The 20457-nt window shown below is 32.9% G+C and overlaps 1 protein-coding gene across 3 annotated transcripts in view; it reads left to right on the top strand.

The window, feature by feature from the left end:
- The window catches only part of LOC127732952 (E3 ubiquitin-protein ligase NEDD4-like), a 100395-nt gene that overhangs the window by 2581 nt on the left and 77357 nt on the right, over window positions 1-20457 (top strand). For 2 of the 3 annotated variants that reach the window (XR_007996525.1, XM_052242177.1), the window contains exons 4-11: window positions 856-894; window positions 1674-1727; window positions 4893-5005; window positions 14524-14647; window positions 15109-15287; window positions 15518-15631; window positions 16020-16191; window positions 16905-16949. Coding sequence is in view for 2 of the 3 variants with exons in the window: in XM_052242177.1 (XP_052098137.1) it covers window positions 856-894; window positions 1674-1727; window positions 4893-5005; window positions 14524-14647; window positions 15109-15287; window positions 15518-15631; window positions 16020-16191; window positions 16905-16949 (840 nt within the window). In the remaining variant the exon portion in view is untranslated. The remainder of the gene's footprint in view (window positions 1-855; window positions 895-1673; window positions 1728-4892; window positions 5006-14523; window positions 14648-15108; window positions 15288-15517; window positions 15632-16019; window positions 16192-16904; window positions 16950-20457) is intronic. The other variant, XM_052242178.1, reaches the window with a different exon arrangement.

Here is a 20457-nt window from a genome sequence, read left to right as displayed (position 1 = left end):
TGACCGGATTTCGATGAAATTTTCAAAGAATCTTTGGTATCTAATGACATATACAATTCCTATCTTATTTATTTGTTAGATACATTTTAGGGCATTCCAGAGTAAATCATGGACTTTGCCCTATTTATATAAGGTATTAGAAAGCTTGTTCATGCAACTCTCCCAAATAACATTAACTGGATGTCAGTGTTTGACAGATTCTTTTTATGCCCCATCTAAGGGCATAATGTTTTTTGGTCTGTGCGTCCATTCGTTCGTCCGTCCGTCTGTCTGTCCCGCTTCAGGTTAAAGTTTTTGGTCAAGGTAGTTTTTGATGAAGTTGAAGTCCAATCAACTTGAAACTTAGTACACATGTTCCCTATGATATGATCTTTCTAATTTTAATGCCAAATTAGAGTTTTGACCCCAATTTCACGGTCCACTGTACATAGAACATGGTAGTGCGAGTGGGCAGGTTAAAGTTTTTGGTCAAGGTAGTTTTTGATGAAGTTAAAAGTCCAATCAACTTGAAACTTAGTACACATGTTCCCTATGATATGATCTTTTTAATTTTAATGCCAAATTAGAGTTTTGACCCCAATTTCACGATCCACTGAACATAGAAAATGATGGTGTGGGTGGGGCATCCGTGTACTATGGACACATTCTTGTTTTCACATACCATTATCCATCACTTATTTTATTTTTAAAACTGAAAAGTTTTGGGGTTTAATATAGCGACATATGGACTTTGTCAATTTTATACAAATAGTGTTTCTACAAGTGAATGTATGTTTTTCATTAAGGAGTATATAAGTTTTCTTGGTATCTTAACTTTTGTTATGCAGGTAAATATATTTATTGTTTTTATTGTAGTCACTAAATCCATTATGGCAAGAAGAATTTGTATTTAGGGTAAGTACATCACTTATTGTTTACAGTGAAACTTGGTTCATCTCTGGGACTGAAAATTTTGTTCAGATTGTACAAATTTCGGATTAAACAGTTGGAATAGAACTTGTATTCACATGACTACAGAACTAGTATTGTGTTAACATGTTTTCTGTTTATTCCAAGTTAGACTGGGTTGCTGTATTTATCTTAAGTCAATTTGACAGTAGGATGCATATTTTGTGTTATCATATTTTTAAAATAAGTTTTACATGTATTTTTTGTCTATATTTTGTTTAATTACCAATAATTACAAAAGAATAAAAGAAAAACTCAAAGATTCAGAAATTATATTGCTTAATGGAGAGGTAAAATTTTAAGGGAAAAAAACATGCACAGATGATGTAGATTATATTTGAACATGAAATTATTTTTTATTACAAAACAACAAATTAAGCATGTGGCTTTTTATTACAAAACAACAAACCTAACATGTTGCGATCTTTATATTGTATGCAAATTGTTGTCATTTCAAATATTAGATATCTTTATTGTCTCTGACTGCAACCAATAGCATTGACAGTTTAAAGACAGTTACTGCTTGTAAATTATCGTGGCCATTAATAACTAAGGGAATTATCAAAACAATTTACTTTTTCTATTATTTTCTTCAATTTAAATAAGTTATCCATAAGTTTTATCCCAAAATAGATAAGTTCTGCTTTAATTTGTTTTTAGTGATGCAAAGAAATTATTGAAGCACTTAGCTTTAAGTCTTATATATATATATATATATATTATAGGTGAATTCCAGAGATAACAGACTGCTATTAGAATTATTTGATTCAAACAGAGTGGTAAGATACATTCATTATATGAAAATCTATTGTATTTATAACCAGTTTTAATACGTGTACGGGACGTATTATGGTATACCGTTGACTGTCTGTCTGTCCGTACCTACGTACGTCGTCAACATGTTGGACAATAACTCAAAAATGCTTTTACCAATTTTCATGAAACTTTTGTGAATTGTTTTTACACGACCGCAAAAAAATTTTTGTGGTCGTATATTGGTATGATGTTGTCGTCGTCGTCTGGCGTCGTCGTCCGAAGACGCATTAGTTTTCGCACTCTAACTTTAGTTTAAGTGAATGGATCTCTATGAAATTTTACCATAAGGTTCAAAAAGGGGCCAAAATAAGCATTTTCTAGTTTCCAGACAATAACTGTGGAATGGTGTATGGATCTCTCTGAAATTATACTACAAGTTTCCATACCACAAAGGGATGGTTAGGATTTGCTTTGGGTGGTTATGGCTCAAACCGTTTAAGAATAAGGGGCAAAAAAGGGGGAAACAAGGTTGTCCTGGTTAATGGACAAATACTTTAGTACAAAACATAATTTAAAGCAGTGTAAGGGAGATAAATCAATTTTTTCTCATTTCAGATTTCAGAAATTAAAAAGAATTATTCTTCAAATATTTTTTTTTTTTCAAATTTCAAATATTGAAAAATTTCAAGAAGTAATCTTTAATTGCACAGTATGGCGCATTAGATTTGTAAAATCTTTGACCACATTTAATTATTTGTTATGCCAAATCTAACCGTGTATTTAGATTTTTAATTTTGGGTCCAGTTTTCAAATTGGTCTACATTAAGGTCCAAAGGGTCCAAAATTAAACTTAGTTTGATTTTAACAAAAATTGAATTCTTTGGGTTCTTTGATATGCTGAATCTAAACATGTGTTTAGATTTTTGATTATGGGTCCAGTTTTCAAGTTGGTCCAAGTTGGGGTCCAAAATTAAACTTTGTTTGATTTCAACAAAAATTAAATTATTGGGGTTCTTTGATATGCCAAATCTAACCGTGTATTTAGATTTTTAATTTTGGGTCCCGTTTTTTAAATTGGTCTAAATTAAGGTCCAAAGGGTCCAAAATTAAACTTAGTTTGATTTTAACAAAAATTGAATTCTTGGGGTTCTTTGATATGCTGAATCTAAACTTGTGTTTAGATTTTTGATTATGGGTCCAGTTTTCAAGTTGGTCCAAGTTGGGGTCCAAAATTAAACTTTGTTTGATTTCAACAAAAATTGAATATATGGGGTTCTTTGATATGCTGAATCTAAACATGTATTTAGATTTTAGATTTTTGGCCCAGTTTTCAAGTTGGTCCAAATTAGGGTCCAAAATTAAACTTTGTTTGATTTCAACAAAAATTGAATATATGGGGTTGTTTGATATGCTGAATCTTACCATGTATTTAGATTTTTTATTTGTGGGCCCGTTATCAAATTGGTTCATATTGAGGTCAAAAGGGTCCAAAATTAAACTTTGTTTGATTTCATCAAAAATTGAATTATTAGGGTTCTTTGATATGCCAAATCTAACCGTGTATTTAGATTTTTAATTTTGGGTCCCGTTTTTTAAATTGGTCTACATTAAGGTCCAAAGGGTCCAAAATTAAACTTAGTTTGATTTTAACAAAAATTGAATTCTTCAGGTACTTTGATATGCTGAATCTAAACACATTTGATTATGGGACCAGTTTTCAAGTTTGTCCAAGTTGGGGTCCAAAATTAAACTTTGTTTGATTTCAACAAAAATTGAATATATGGGGTTCTTTGATATGCTGAATCTAACCATGTATTTTGATTTTGGACATTGGACCATAATAGGTAAATTAAAAAAATTGAAGTTCTTAGACCACATTCTTTCTGTGTCAGAAACCTATGCTGTGTCAAATATTTAATCACAATCCAAATTCAGAGCTGTATCAAGCTTGAATGCTGTGTTCATACTTGCCCCAACTGTTCAGGGTTTGACCTCTGCGGTCGTATCAAGCTGCGCCCAGCGAAGCATTTTATTATCTATTAACATAAGCTCTCTTTCGATTTTTATAAATTTTAGATTTTACATTTCTGAGTAACAGGATTTTATTTATAAAAGATTGGGGATTTTCCATTTTTCTGACTATAACTCGAAAAATGCTTTGCACTATTTTCATGAAACTTTGGTGAATTGTTAATAGATATTGACATAAGTTCCCTTTCAATTTTTTAATATTTCAGATTTTACATTTTGGAGTATTTGGACTTTATTCATAAAAAAAGGGCATTTTCCAGTTTTCATACAATAACTCATGAATCTCTGGTGACTGGTTTATATCTATTAGAATAAGCTCCCTTTAGTTTTTTATAATTTTCTGATATGACATTGGGGAGTTATATGGAACTTTATTCGTTGAAAAAGCATCAGGCTTATCATGGGCTCATGGTGCAGCTCTTTATTTCAAATGGTCAGTTTTATTTTAATTTTATCAAGAGCTGTTGTATTTAATATCAGGTGTTGAAACCAAAATTCTAAATTGAACTAAGAAGAAAATTGTATTAAGCTTGCATGATTTATTGTATAAATGGTTATAGAATTATAAAAGAGACAAATGATATAGAGGCTTAAGAAAATATAACTAATATTACAGTGTTTACTAGAAATCAACATGACAATATGTGTTATGTCTTTAGTGAAAGTATATACAGCTCGGAAACCAATATTATGATCAGATCCATTTTCATTGGCCAATAAAAAGTAGAAATACAGTGTTCATTTTTGTTGTTGAGTTTTATTAAATGAAGTATATTGCAGACAAGGAATGACTTTTTTTGGAATGGTTGTATTTTGAAATACCATTACATATATTTTGGGTAGACACAGAATCACCTGGATAAGAAATGATAATGAAAAGAGATGAGAAAAATACCAAAAGGAGATTCAAACTCATAAGTTGAAAAACAAACTGACAAAAAATGGAAAATGACCAAAAGACAAAACAGGAAGCAAAACACAACATAAAAAACTAAAGACAGAGCAGCAGGAACTCTACCAAAACTGGAGTTGGTCTCAGGTGTTCTGGAAGGGTAAGCTAATCCTGCTCCACATGCGACATCTTTTATGTTATATTCTCTGACCTAGAAGGTGTGTGCTGTGTATGGTATTATTATTTTGCATGTAATATTTTGTAGACAAGAGATGATTTTCTTGGATTGGTTGAGATACCATTAGGTATTACTGGGGTAGCAACAGAATCGCCAGGGGTTGAGATCACACCTAAAAGTTATATCCTCAGACCCAGAAGGTAGTATAGATTTAGATATTATATGTCTGTTATTGTATTAACAGGAGTCACCAGATTTGATGTCTTTCATGGCTAAATGAGAAGTGTTAAATTTTCAGGTTTACGTTAGTTTGATTATAAGTAAAAGGTCAGCAATATTTGGTGCATAAAAGATTTTTCAACAGGTCATGCCTGCTATGAGCTATATCTCTACTATATTATTGTATAGAATCATTGTAACGTGCACATGAGTCACCTGACCTTGATCTCAGTTCATGGTTTAATGGTCATTATTAAGTCCTATGTCAATATTTCAGTTACTATAAGTAATATGTCAACTATATTTGGATTAGGAATGATTGTAAGGTGTACTGGTAGGTTTCACTTGATCTTACCCTTATGTTCATGGTTAATGATCAATGAGTTCCTTCTAAGGTCAGTTTTTTATGTTTCTTTTTGAATGAACAGTCAATGACATTTTATTTATAGAATCACTGCAAGGTGTGCATGTCTTTCTGACAGGATCACCTGACTTTGACCTAATTATCATTGTTCAGTGATCATCATAAAGTTCTTTAAATACATGTAGTCCATGAATTAATGATGATGGTGATGGATGGCTGCTTAACGTCCAGCAGCAAATTGATATGCATTTTCAGGACAACCTGTTAATGTAATATGAATATTAACCCTGTATTGTACTAGACTATTACACTGAGTCTGATTTTTAATGTGCTAGTTCACAAGGTAACAGTCCGCAGGAAGACATGTCACCTTACCTGGACACATTATTCTGACTCCGAGCAGACCAGTCTTTGTTCTTATTCCTTAATGCTGTGTGCTTAGCAGAGAAGCACCAAATACCAATTTTAAAGTCTTTGATTTGACCGGGATGGGGTTCGAACCCACAACCTCCCGCACTCGAGGCAAACAAGCTATCACAAGACCACTGAGGCAGTTTGAATGAATTAAGCAGGCAAGACAAATCATCATGTGAACTATTATATATTGCTATGTAAATTGTTATTTTTGTAGTGCAAAGTCTTAAGCTAGATAAAACTATGGAAATGTTTTGCTTTACAGGATTTTTATACGACCGCAAAAATTTGCAGTCATATAATGATATGATGTTGTCGTCGTCTGAAGACATTTGGTTTCCAAACAATAACATGAGTATAAGTGAATGGATCTCTATGATATTGAACAAGGTTCTTTACTACAAAAGGAAGGTTGAGATTGATTTTGGGGGTTATTGCCCTAACTGTTTAGGAATTAGGATCCATATAGAGGCCATTTTAATTGTTTCAGGACAATAACTTATGTATAAGTGTATGGATCTCTATGAAATTGTACCACAAGGTTCAATACCTCAAAAAGAAAGTTGGGATAGATTTTGGGGGTTATGGCCCTAATTGTTAATGAATTAAGGGCCTAAAACAACACTTTTCTAATACTTTGTATAAATTGCTTTTTTCTTGACATTACATTGAAGTTTAATTCAAAGTCTTCAATTTTTGGGGTTTATTGCATGGCTTCTAAAACGGTCATATATTCCGGACATTTATAAATTTACTGGACATTGTCCGCCTGGGAAAAGACTTAATTCAATTGTACCGGAAATTCATCTGTCTATAGTCAAAGTTATTATCATACATTTCAGCAGTTTGCATCTATTATAAATTAATTTAGTCAAAAAGATTAAAATTATCAGAAATACATTTATAAATATGATTTGATGAAAAATTAAAAAAGTTTTTAAATGAAAAACCGTCAGAACCACGTTGATTGAACTAGTACACGTGTGCGCATGTGTGCAGGTGGGAAATTTAATTATGCATCCTAATTTCTTCAAAAATGATAAAATTATCATTGATACCTTTATCTAACGTTCATTTCGAGTATTTTCTTGAAGAAATAACGTGGAAAGAGCTACTTACACTCAACCGTGCTTTGTAAACATACACAGATTTTACGTATCCGTCTCTGGTCCATGTTTTACCAATGTCAAGTCAACATCCAGTATTAGGAAAATGTGCTTTTAAGAAAAAACGAAAGTAAAGTTTTTGACAACATTATTTTGCACAAATAAAGAGTCTAAGACAGATATTATACGCTGATGTTGCACACTTCGAATGATGCACTACCAATTTAACAGTTACCGTCAGAACATCAAATTTATATCAAAGTAAAGTTTAATATCGTTTTTGTCGAGCCTGCGACTTTTGTCGTTAGCTAACTTCTTAAAAGCTTTATATTTTAGAAGGTGGAAGACCTGGATGCTTCATACTTTGTATATAGATGCCTTATGTTACGAAGTTTCCATCTGTCACATGTCCATTGTCCTTGACCTCATTTTCATGGTTCAGTGACTACTTGGAAAAAAAAGTTAAGATTTTTTGTAATGTTAATTTCTCTCTTATTATGAGTAATTGGATAACTATATTTGGTATGTGCGTACCTTGCAAGGTCCTCATGCCCGTCAGACAGTTTTCACTTGACCTCGACCTCATTTCATGGATCAGTGAACAAGGTTAAGTTTTGGTGGTCAAGTCCATATCTCAGATACTAGAAGCAATAGGTCTAGCATATTCGGTGTATGGAAGGACTGTAAGGTGTACATGTCCATCTGGCAGGTGTCATCTGACCTTGACCTCATTTTCATGGTTCAGTGGTTATAGTTAAGTTTTTGTGTTTTGGTCTGTTTTTCTTATACTGTATGCAATAGGTCTACTATATTTGGTGTATGGAATGATTGTTAGGTGTACATGTCTAGCTGGCAGCTGTCTTCTGACCTTGACCTCATTTTCATGGTTCAGTGGTCAAAGTTAAGTTTTTGAGTTTTGGTCTTTTTTTCTAATACTATATGCAATAGGTCATCTATATTTGGTGTATGGAAATATTTTATGATGTACATGTCAGTCTTGCAGGTTTTATTTGACCTTGACCTCATTTTCACAGTGCATTGCTCAGTGTTAAGTTTTTGTGTTTTGGTCTGTTTTTCTAATACTATAGGCAATAGGTCAACTATATTTGTTGTATGGAAGGATTGCAAGCTGTACATGTCTGCCTGGCATGGTTCATCTGACCTTGACCTCATTTTCATGGTTCATTGGTCAATGATTAGTTTTCTTGGTTAAGTCTGTATGTTAGAAACTATAAACAATAGGTCAACTATATTTAGTGTATTGAATGATTTTAAGGTGTACATGTATTTCATGTTTGGTTTATATGACCTTGACCTTATTTTCTTGGATCATGTTAAGTGTATGTGATAGTTGTAGTAAAGCTTTATATTTAGGACTATCAACATAATATCAATGATTAGTAAAGAAGGCGAGACATTTCAGCGTGTGCACTCTTGTTTTAATGTCAGTCATTAGTTATATGATGGCCAACTGATTACCATAATTGACTTTTGTTACTTAGTCTTAAAGACCAAACAGCCTATTCATTTTTACCAGTGATTTTTTCTTAAAATTTTGAGTGAAGGTATTTCATGACTTTAGGAATAAAATAAGATGAAAAAAATTGGGGGTCACCGACTTCGTTTCGTCACTATAGCAACCTCAGTTTTGTGTGTTTCCGAAATATGGACATTATTCGGTTGTTATCTAATATTTCAAATAATCCAACAATACCGAACCTAGGAGCATAATTCTTTTTTCACATTAAACAGTATATTTATATCTATTAATTTAAGATTGTAGAGTTAAAGATTCTTGGTGTTTTGATTTTAAAAAGTATGATTTATTTCGTTCCCGCCAATATTAACACATAAGAATGAAAAAAGTTTCCAGTATTAAAAAAATTCTACCAGTGATTTCTTCTTAAAAATTTCAAGAAAGAAAGAACTTTGTGTTATCTTTCAAATAAAGCCCAAAAAACTATATGTCACCGACCTTTCAAAAAAGTTATGAGTAATTTTCATGTTTTTTTTTTCATTTGTTTTCAAGAAAAGAGTTGTCTTTCTATACAACACTGAATCTGACGTCATAGTACAAGTTTCCCGTAATTTTGGCAAATATTGCAAATTGGACGTTTGAAACACACATTAGAATTTACAATAATAGCAACAATATGCAACTTCTTTATTATCTATAATACAAGAGGTCACATTTAAGCACCAGTTTTTGTCAGATCTCATTCTATTGCCCCACTAAACGAGAATCTCAGCTTTGAAATAAGATTTCAGAAACACCGCCCGTGAAATGTAATATTGTTCGAAATCTCCTTCTGCTCCGCTTTGAAAAAAGAAAGTATGTTTTCCCCCCTCTCTCTCTTTGCCAGAATTATTGGAAATAAAAAAAATGAAATGAAATATGACACTGACTACCTTCTAAACTATTAGTTTTATAAGTATTCGTTTTTCTACTTGTTGAAGGCCCTACGATAAAATTCTACGTCATTTTGTCACTGGTGGATAGTTGTCTCATTTGCAATTATACCACATCTTCGTATTATTATTTTAGACATTAGGGTGTTGACGGACGGACAGAAGCACGGCCGGACTAGTGTTTACCCGATGATACAACTTTCCAACTCAGTCGGGCATTTAAAATCATTTCCATCTAATTTGTAGATTCGTAATTTCTAATTATTAAAAATCTAAGAAAGTTGAAATGATAGGTAGACTTAGGTAATTAATTAAACTAAAATGTTACATGTACAAAAAATGTATCTGGCCTATACTAAAATACGATTTCTGTTATTACTCTTTCGTGGATCTTGAATACAGAAACTACAAAGTACAAATAACCCGGAAAAGACGTCTAGTTTAGAATTAAACAATTTTCGTTTGAACTGAAAGGAATAATTTTCCGTTGGAAACTATAAAGTAGTTCTCAAAACAGAATTAATTTAAGCATAAGATACAGAACAAAGGTAACTAAAACAGGCTGGTAAAAACCGTTGTCATATAGTTTTTTTTGCACTAGTAGTCAGGTCAAGTCCGAGGCGATAGCCGAGGACCTTGACATGACTTCAAGTGCAGAAAAACTATATGGCTGGTTATTACCATCCTGTCACGGGCTTTTTGATTGTTACTTTTGTTTTGTATCTGACTTGTACGAAGTTTTTTTTTTATTAGAAAGTAATTATACATTTTACATTTAAAATACGATTGCATAATTAATTGAACACAAAAAAAATGTGCATACTGGTTTATGTATTGGTATTGTGATGTTTGGAAAAAATTAGGGATTTTGCTCTTCTCAGTTCTACAAGCTGTGTGCATTTGGTTAAATGCTTATTTATTTAATACATACAAGTAAAGTAGATGTAGTTTAAAAAGACCTTTAATCTTTAAAAAAAAATGGGGGGGGGGGGGGGGGGGCGGATGGGGCTCATACATTCGTATAAACAAAGAAATATCTTTTGTCGCTTCCATCCCCTATTTTGAAAGTGTGGTGGAGCAATTGTCCCCTTCACCGGCTCATTCTCTCCCCACCACAATCCCCCCCCCCCAAAAAAAAACAACAACAATGAAATCAACAAAACTATGAATAACAGATTTAAGACATTCAAATAGTCAACGACGTCTGAATATGAATTAAGGAGGAAAAATCAGACAAACGTAATTATCATATACTTGGAGTAAATAACTTATAATTTTTACAGTATGATAATAGCATTAAATTTACGCGAATTCCATATTTTACGAAATGGTGTTTAGCGGGCTGATATGAAAAATTTATCACATGCCTCCGGCTATTATCACATGCCTTTCCATAACGTTATCGCATGGCATTCCGGCATTGCTCGGCAAATTCCGGAAAATACACCTCAATGGTACGTTTTCAGAGAAAAAACATAAGAAAGTAGGGTACAAAACAATTATTAGGATACAGGAACATATATAATACAAAATGCAAAAAACAAATGATACAATAAATAAAATTGAGAATGTAAATGTGGAATGTGTCAAAGAGACAACAACCCGACCATAGAACAGACAACAGCAGAAGGTCACCAACAGGTCTTCAATGCAGCGAGAAATTCCCACACCAGGAGGCGTCCTTCAGCTAGCCCCTAAACAAATATATATACTAGTTCAGTGATAATGAACGCCATACTAAACTCCAAATTGTACACAAGAAACTAAAATTAAAAGTAATACAAGACTAACAAAGGCTAGAGGCTCCTGACTTGGGACAGGCGCAAAAATGCGGCGGGGTTGAACATGTTTATGAGATCTCAACCCTCCCCCTATACCTCTAGCCAATGTAGAAAAGTAAACGCATAACAATACGCACATTAAAATTCAGTTCAAGAGAAGTCCGAGTCTGATGTCAGAAGATGTAACCAAAGAAAATAAACAAAATGACAATAATACATAAATAACAACAGACTACTAGCAGTTAACTGACATGCCAGCTCCAGACTTCAATTAAACTGATTGAAAGATTATGTCTTCATCATATGAATATGAGGCACAATCCTTCCCGTTAGGGGTTTAGTATCATACCATCGTAACATATATGAGAAGAACATAACCCGTGTCATGCCAACAACTGGTTTTTAAATAAATGTGTTTAGTGCCGATGCAAAGACCCTATAAGTGAATCAATATTAACGCCAAAATATGCAATCTTTAATGACCTGACAACAGTATCGTAACTATATCCTTTCTTAATAAGTCTATTTATAGGTTTTGTTAGCTTCAGAGGTGAATACTGACATTTTTGTGCTTTATAAAGAATATTTCCATAAAAAATTGGATGTGAAATACCTGAACGTATAAGAAGTCTGCATGTTGAGCTATATTTACGAATGATATCCTTATACCGATGATAAAATTTAGTAAATGTTTTGACTAGTTTGTGATATCGAAAACCCTGGTGTAATAATTTTTCAGTAATACATAAATTTCTCTCGTTAAAATCTAAAACATTGTTACATACACGAGCGAATCGTACAAGTTGAGATATATAAACACCGTAAGATGGTGACAAGGGAACGTCACCATCTAAAAATGGATAATTAACGATAGGAAATGAAAAATCATCTCTTTTATCATATATTTTAGTATTAAGCTTTCCGTTAATGATATAGATATCAAGATCGAGGAAAGGGCAGTGGTCATTGTTAGTATTAGCTTTATTTAAAGTAAGTTCAACAGGATAAATTTCTTTAGTATACATACTGAAGTCGTCATTATTGAGAGCCAAAATATCATCCAAATATCTAAAAGTATTATTAAATTTGTGTATCAGATGTTGTTTCGATGGGTCTTTGCTGATTTTTGTCATAAATTGTAACTCATAGCAATACAAAAAAAGGTCCGCAATAAGTGGTGCACAGTTAGTCCCCATTGGAATTCTGATAACCTGACGATATACGGAATCTCCAAAGCGAACAAAAATGTTATCTAGTAAAAATTCAAGGGCATATATAGTATCAAAGCATGTCCAATTGACATAGTTTTTTTGTTTATTGCTACTAAAAAATGACCTAAAAGAGTTTGAACATATATATTCACATTCTGACTTTTTAAATGCCCATTTAATTAGGTGTGTGAATTTTTTCTTAATGAGAATGTGAGGCAATGTGGTATATAGGGTAGAAAAATCAAAACTTTGAACAGATTCAAAATCACCAATATATGCATGCAATTTATCAAGTACTTCCAACGAGTTCTTGACACTCCAAAAGTAATTAATTCCACTATTTTCGAAGGCCTTATTTGAACAATTTATTATCAGGTTTTTGATTGTACCAAGTGTACTGGTAAGAAGAATAGACAATTTAGTAGTGGAACAATGGCTTGAAGATGAAATGAATCTATATTTGTAAGGTGTTTTGTGTAGCTTCGGAAGCCAATACATAGTTGGGACTTTCATTGTATTTGGTTCTGCTTGTAAAGCGGTAGCTAAAAGTTTATGTTTGTTACAGATGTCGTTTTCTGAAAATGGAGTCAGTTGGAATGTTGGTAAATTGGTGATTTCTTTTTTCAGAACCTCAATGTAAAATTTACGTCAAACAATAATAATATTATTAGCAGCTTTATCGGCCGGGACAAAAACAAATTCCTTGGCTAGTTCTTTTAGTTTATGTTTGATACGAGAAATAGGTTTATTGTGGTTATTGTTAAGAGTAAAATGTTCTTTAAAATGTTGAAAACGTATATCAACTATGCATATTTCAAAGTTTCAAGCATAATTTAGAAAGTTACTTTACAAAAGTTGACTTTTTCAAACAGTGTTCATTATGTTTTGTGGAATTTTTGTTTTATTGTCAATATAAAAATATATTAAACTGTTGTTTTTCTGCTCTTTTGAGGCATATGATAGAAAGATTTCATATTGGATGTATTACATTTGTCGTCCGAAGTCCGTAAACTTTTCACTTTTTTAACATCTACTTGAGAACTACTTTAAATAAAAGGACCAGCATGTTAAAATGTTATTCTTCTCCATTGTTGAAGCATATGATAAAAAGATCATAACATGTCATTTTTCATATCAGATGTATTATCAGCCTTCGGCTCTTGGGCTGATATTGAACCTTGGGCTGATAATACATCTGATATGAATGCCATGAAATAATCTGATAATACAACATGTACGAATATGAAAACAATAAAATAAAGAACAAAATATATAAATACAAAAAAAGCTGTTTTTCTTTTTTTATGGAGAATTGATATAATGAAAAATAATTGATTTTGTCTCGTATTAAATTGTTTGATCAACTTATTTTAGTTTTAGTTGAATTTCATGCAGTATCATAATAAATAAAAGTGAACTTCTTTACAAGCTCGAACAACATTTTACGGGAATCACTTTAAGTCAAAATTGGTGTCAGAAGATCGAAACTACTATAACTATTTTTGTTGGTAGTTTAATTGTGCAAATCACAAAAGTTCAAAATTCTAAGCGTTAAAATTTTGCATTCTTTTTTGTTTGATTTTTACTAATTTTTTGTGGCTGCTGTATATTTTTTTTTTTTACAAAACGTATGTTGACGCTAAAATTTTGTGGCTGCTATATATCATTTTTCTTGACAAAACTATTTTAACGCGTACATCATATTGGAATCCGTGAAATACGCGAAATGTGACGTTCTCATCTGCCGCATTTTACCGAGCTGGACACAACGTCATAAAGCTTTCATGTCACAATCAAAATTAAGTTGCGTTAGCTAATGCGCATAAACAATAGGCTGTTTGGTCTTTAAGGGACAAAAATCGGAATAAGACATAAAATGTCGGGCTGGCTCAATATTTTTTGAAAGCCCTGGTTTATTGATATATGTGAATCTAACTGTGTATTTAGATTTTGAATATTGGGCCCCATTTCTATAAATTGGTCCATATTGAGGTCCAAAGGGTTCAAAATTAAATTTTGTTTGATTTCCACAAAAATTGGATTCTTGGGGTTCTTTGATATGATGAATCTTAACTGTGTATTTAGATTTTGGATTTTGGGCCCAGTTTTCAAATTGGTCCACATTAAGGTCCAAAGGGTCCAAAATTAAACTTCATTTGATTTCATCAAAAATTGAATACTTAGGGTTATATAATTCCTTATTACTTTTTGTAGTACAAAGTCTCGAGTGAGAGGAAGTCTTTGGTTATATATAGCTTACTTACCATCACCAGGAGAGGATGCTACAGAGGAGACAGCCGCTGGAACAACTGAAACCACAAATGAAACCACAACGGAGGTTTGTTTATACACCAGTGGTATTAAACCATTTTAATACTGTGGATTCATTATTATTCGTTGGATATCAATTTTCATGGGTTTTGCGGGTACAGGTGAACAATGGTCAACGAATGACAAATTTTCTATATTTTCTATAAGCCTTGTATGCAGAGATTGGCAAAACCACGAAATCAAATGTCCACGAAAATGGAAGTTTTCCTGAATCTACGAAAATAAATGAATCCACAGTATAGTAAAACCTAAGTAAGGTAAACACTAAAGTCAGCAAAAGTGTTTTAGTAAATTTGTGCATTTCACTATAGCAAATATTTGTGTAAATGGAAAATTTATATAGATTCCAATTAATAATGTAAAATTTGTGTGGAAATTTATTTTTATTAAAATCAATTATTATTTTTAAGATTTATTTGACAGTTTCTTCAGTTATTGATTACAATAAAATACATTTCTTCATTTTAGAATCCTGGTTGGGAGATGGTGGACATGAACAATGCTTTGAATGAAGCAGGTGCCTCAGGACCTGTTAATGATGCTCCACAATTACCACCAGGCTGGGAGATGAAAGTCGATCAAACCTCAGGCAGAAAATTTTATGTTGATCATAATACTCATAAAACTTCCTGGGAAGCACCTCCAATGTAAGGATTACGTCTTCATGTTTTGATATGGGTAAAATCTTGGAACCAACAAGAATTAATACATAAACTTTCTGAGACAATATCCAGTATAAATATCATAAAAATTCCACAGACAAGTCAAGTACAATTATTCAAATTGCATTGAAATCTAGTTATTTCGGTATTAGAAAAATGTGTAAATACATAATGGTTAGAAAGAAAAACTATGTATTTCTTGAATGTTATTTCAGGCCAGCAAGTGGAAGCAGTCTTCCTGACGGATGGGAGGAAAGAATGGATGGGAATGGACGTACAGTTTATATCAACAAATTGAACAGAACAACTCAGTGGGAAATACCAACACAGTAAGTAAAGTAATGCTACATTTAAGGGGAAAGCTCCCTCATGCTTTATTCTTATCAAGTAAAAAGCATTTGGAAACACTTATAGAAATTTATTTGCATGAGATCCACTAATCTTGAGTTTAAAATTCTTGTGATATTTGAAAAGAATTTCTTACAGTCACTGTGAATTAGTGAAGATACGATGCACTAGGATTCCATTTCACCAACTGTTCAAAATGTTTTATGTTTTATACAGGAAGGGAATACTTACTTTAGAAATTTTGATAATTGATAGTACCATCATAATTATTAGTGAATGTTAATGTTTTTTTTTTCACTGTTCAGCAAGAAACATGAAATGCTTCATTTTATTGAAGAAATTTACAAATAGTTAAACTGTATTAATTAGGCCAGCAGTTAGACCAACAACACAGGAAACAGGGGATGCCAGAAGGAGAGCAAATAGAATGTACAGACGACATGTCAGTGTAGAAGATACAATCAGTTTAAATGACACCTCTCCAGCAGCTTCTCCGAGTGCACCAGAGAGACCACCACTGCCAGCACATAGACCAACAGAGGTAATTATAACACTTTATTTCATTCACCTCTAACACCATCTTCAATTGGAATATTGTTTCATACAATGGACTTAATATGAATATGAATTTGATCTCAGTTCTTCATTGGTCAAAATTTAATTATGAAGTCAAATTTTCTTCTTTTTTTTTTGCTTTTTTTACTTGATTTTGCTACTTTGACATCATGGGAACAAAAAAACATGCCTGATTATGTCACATAGAAAGAATACATCTTTTTGAAGATTGTTTTTAAAAGAAGATGAAGTTTGCTTTAATATTATCTCAAATCATTAGAAAAACAGATTCCAACAATCGAATGTCATGTAATGCTTTATTTCTCCATTCTAGACAGTTGAATAACTTGAATTTCAATATTTTATTGTCTGAATTGGAGAATTATTGTATCATGTTGAATTAAATGGTAGATTCTGAATATACACAACTTGTTATTTAACAATGATAAGTTGTAGAGCAGTAAGACCTTTGAGCTATAGATTTACCATTTGTGATTTTGGTTATTGTGAATGCTGTCTGTGTGATTAGTCACAGTCACTGTAATAGTAGATTATTTACAGTAGTGCATGTCTGAAAAAAAAAAGAATTTCAGTGATAAATTTAGAAGAATTGTTATAACAACTTTTAACATAGAAGAGTTTTAGATGTTTAATGTCAAATGAGTAGGAACATTAGCTACTTACCAATGAATGTTTTAGGGTTTACAACCTAGAAGTGGTTCTCTGAGTCTACGACCTACTCAAGTGAGTAACTAAGCTAGTCTCTATGTTTGTGTTGCTTGCTTTGTGGTAACTTATTAACAGGAGAACCTTTGGCATGGTATAGAATATATGTGTATGCTACAGTCTTTAAAGGTTAAAAGAATATCAATTCACTAAATAAATTTATCATCCTCATCTATTCTCTTATGGAAAATAAGACTTGGGTCTTCTATTATGGATGCAAATGTCTTAAAGTTAATCTCTTACTATTGTTATTTCCAATTTAGATGCAATAGAAAAGTTTAGCTCTGGTGTTCTTTTTTGTTTTACTATGATTAATTTTAAACAGTGGTATTGTAAGAAGGGAGAATTCTTTTTAAGTTAAAAGTCTGCTTATTTAAGTAAACTTCATCCTGTAAGAAATGCTTTATTAATTGATAACACTGAGACATGCAATTTTTCTTTCTTCATGATAACTTTTCTTTACTCTATACAGTAAACATTGATAATCAAGATATTGCATATTGAAAAGGAAGTGTTGGTCACATCATATAAGCTATGCACAAGATTTTAATGCTGTCTTTTTATTGCATAACAGTTTAACTGCTTACTTCAATATTGATTAAAAGATGAATTGTTGTTTCACAAGATTTTGTATGAATGTGAACATACATCTAAAGGATGGATTTGCATGTTTGCCACTTTTTATGCCCTCGCCGTAGCGGTGGGGGCATTAAGTTTTACCCTTGTCTGTCTGTACGTACGTACGTCCCAAAATTGGTTTCCGTTCTCTAACTTGAGTTTGCCTTAACCAAATGTTATGAAACTTATACACAATGCTTATTACCACAAAACACAGATCAAGACTGAATTTTGATGGCGTCACTTTAACCATTCTAGAGTTATGCCTCTTTATAAATGGAAAAATTTGAAAACTTTTAGTTTAAGTTCTCTAACTTAAGTTTGCCTCAACCAAATGTTATGAAACTTATACACAATGCTTATTACCACAAAACACAGATCAAGTTTGAATTTTGGTGGTGTCACTTTAACCGTCCTAGAGTTATGCCCCTTTATAAATGGAAAAATTGCAAAATTTTCTTTTCTTTTAAATATCAGGTAATTTTTATACGACTGCAAAAATTTTGCGGTTGTATATTGGTATGACATTGGCGTCGTCGTCGTCGTCGTCCTAAGACACATTGGTTTTCGCACTTCAACTTTAGTTTAAGTGAATGGATCTCTATGAAATTTTACCATAAGGTTCAATACTACAAAAGGAAGGTTGGGATTGATTTTGGGGGTTATGGTACCAACAGTTAAGGAATTAGGGGCCAAAAAGGGGCCAAAAATAAGCATTATTGTAACTTCCAGACAATAACTTGTGTGTAAGTGTATGGATCTCTCTGACATTGTACCACAAGGTTCCATATCACAAAGGGAAGGCTGGAATTGATTTTGGGGGTAATTGCCTCAAAACTTTAGGAATTAGGGGCCAAAAAAGGGGCAAAAAACAAGCATTTTTCTAGTTTCATGACAATAACTTGTGTGTAAGTGTTTGGATATTTCTGAAATTATACTACAAGGTTCCATATCACAAAGGGAAAGCTGGAATTGAGTTTGGGGGTAATTGCCCGAAACATTTAGGAATTGGGAGCCAAAAAGGGGCCAAAAATAAGCATTTTTCTAGTTTCCAGACAATAACTTGTGTTCAAGTGTATGGATCTCTCTGAAATTGTACTGCAAGGTACCATACCACAAAGGGAAGGCTGGGATTGATGATGGGGGTAATTGCCTCAATATTTTAGGAATTAGGGGCCAAAAAGGGGCAAAAACAAGCATTTTTCTAGTTTCAGGACAATAACTTGTGTGTAAGTGTATGGATCTTTCTGAAATTGTACTACAAGGTTCCATATCACAAAGGGAAAGCTGGGTTTGAGTTTGGGGGTAATTGCCCTAAATGTTTAGGAATTTGGGGCCAAAAAACACATTTTTCTAGTTTCCAGACAATAACTTGTGTTCAAGTGTATGGATCTGTCTGAAATTGTACTGCAAGGTACCATACCACGAAGGGAAGGCTGGGATTGAGTTTGGGGGTGATGAATCATAAGGGGGTTCAAAAAAATTGGGGGGGGGGTGGTTTTCCTTTTTAGCTCACCTGACCTGAAAGGTCAAGTGAGCTTTTCTCATCACTTTGCGTCCGTCGTCCGTCGTCCTGCGTCCGTCGTCCGTCGTCCGTCGTCCGTAAACTTTTACAAAAATCTTCTCCTCTGAAACTACTGGGCCAAATTTACCCAAACTTGGCCACAATCATCATTGGGGTATCTAGTTTTAAAAATGTGTGGCGTGACCCGGTCAACCAACCAAGATGGCCGCCACGGCTAAAAATAGAACATAGGGGTAAAATGCAGTTTTTAGCTTATAACTCAAAAACCAAAGCATTTAAAGCAAATCTGACATGGGGTAAAATTGTTCATCAGGTCAAGATCTATCTGCCCTGAAATTCTCAGATGAATCGGACAATCCGTTATTGGGTTGCTGCCCCTGAATTGGTAATTTTAAGGAAATTTTGCTGTTTTTGGTTATTATCTTGAATATTATTATAGATAGAGATAAACTGTAAACAGCAATAATGTTCAGCAAAGTAAGATTTACAAATAAGTCAATATAACCGAAATGGTCAGTTGACCCCTTTAGGAGTAATTGCCCTTTATAGTCAATTTTTAACCATTTTTCGTAAATCTTAGTAATCTTTTACAAAAATCTTCTCCTCTGAAACAACTGGGCCAAATTAAACCAAACTTGGCCACAATCATCATTGGGGTATCTAGTTTAAAAAATGTGTGGCGTGACCCGGCCAACCAACCAAGATGGCCGCCACAGCTAAAAATAAAACATAGGGGTAAAATGCAGTTTTTGGCTTATAACTCAAAAACCAAAGCATTTAGAGCAAATCTGACATGAAGTATAATTGTTTATCAGGTCAAGATCTATCTGCCCTGAAATTTTCAGATGAATCGAACAACCTGTTGTTGGGTTGCTGCCCCTGAATTGGTAATTTTAAGGAAATTTTGCTGTTTTTGGTTATTATCTTGAATATTATTATAGATAGAAATAAACTGTAAACAGCAATAATGTTCAGCAAAGTAAGATTAACAAATAAGTCAACATGACTGAAATGGTCAGTTGACCCCTTTAGGAGTTATTGCCCTTTATAGTCAATTTTTAACAATTTTTCGTAAATCTTAGTAATCTTTTACAAAAATCTTCTCCTCTGAAACTACGTGGCCAAATTAAACCAAACTTGGCCACAATCATCATTTGGTTATTTAGTTTTAAAAATTTGTGGCGTGACCTGGTCAACCAACCAAGATGGCCGCCACGGCTAAAAATAGAACATAGGGGTAAAATTCAGTTTTTGGCTTTTAACTCAAAAACCAAAGCATTTAAAGCAAATCTGACATGAAGTAAAATTGTTTATCAGGTCAAGATCTATCTGCCCTGAAATTTTCAGATGAATCGGACAACCCGTTATTGGGTTGCTGCCCCT

This window comes from Mytilus californianus, unplaced genomic scaffold, assembly GCF_021869535.1.
Source record: "Mytilus californianus isolate M0D057914Y unplaced genomic scaffold, xbMytCali1.0.p SCAF_3, whole genome shotgun sequence".
Classification (NCBI taxonomy): domain Eukaryota; kingdom Metazoa; phylum Mollusca; class Bivalvia; order Mytilida; family Mytilidae; genus Mytilus; species Mytilus californianus.
Note: the sequence above shows the minus strand (reverse complement) of the source record. Positions and strands in the feature narration are given on the sequence as shown.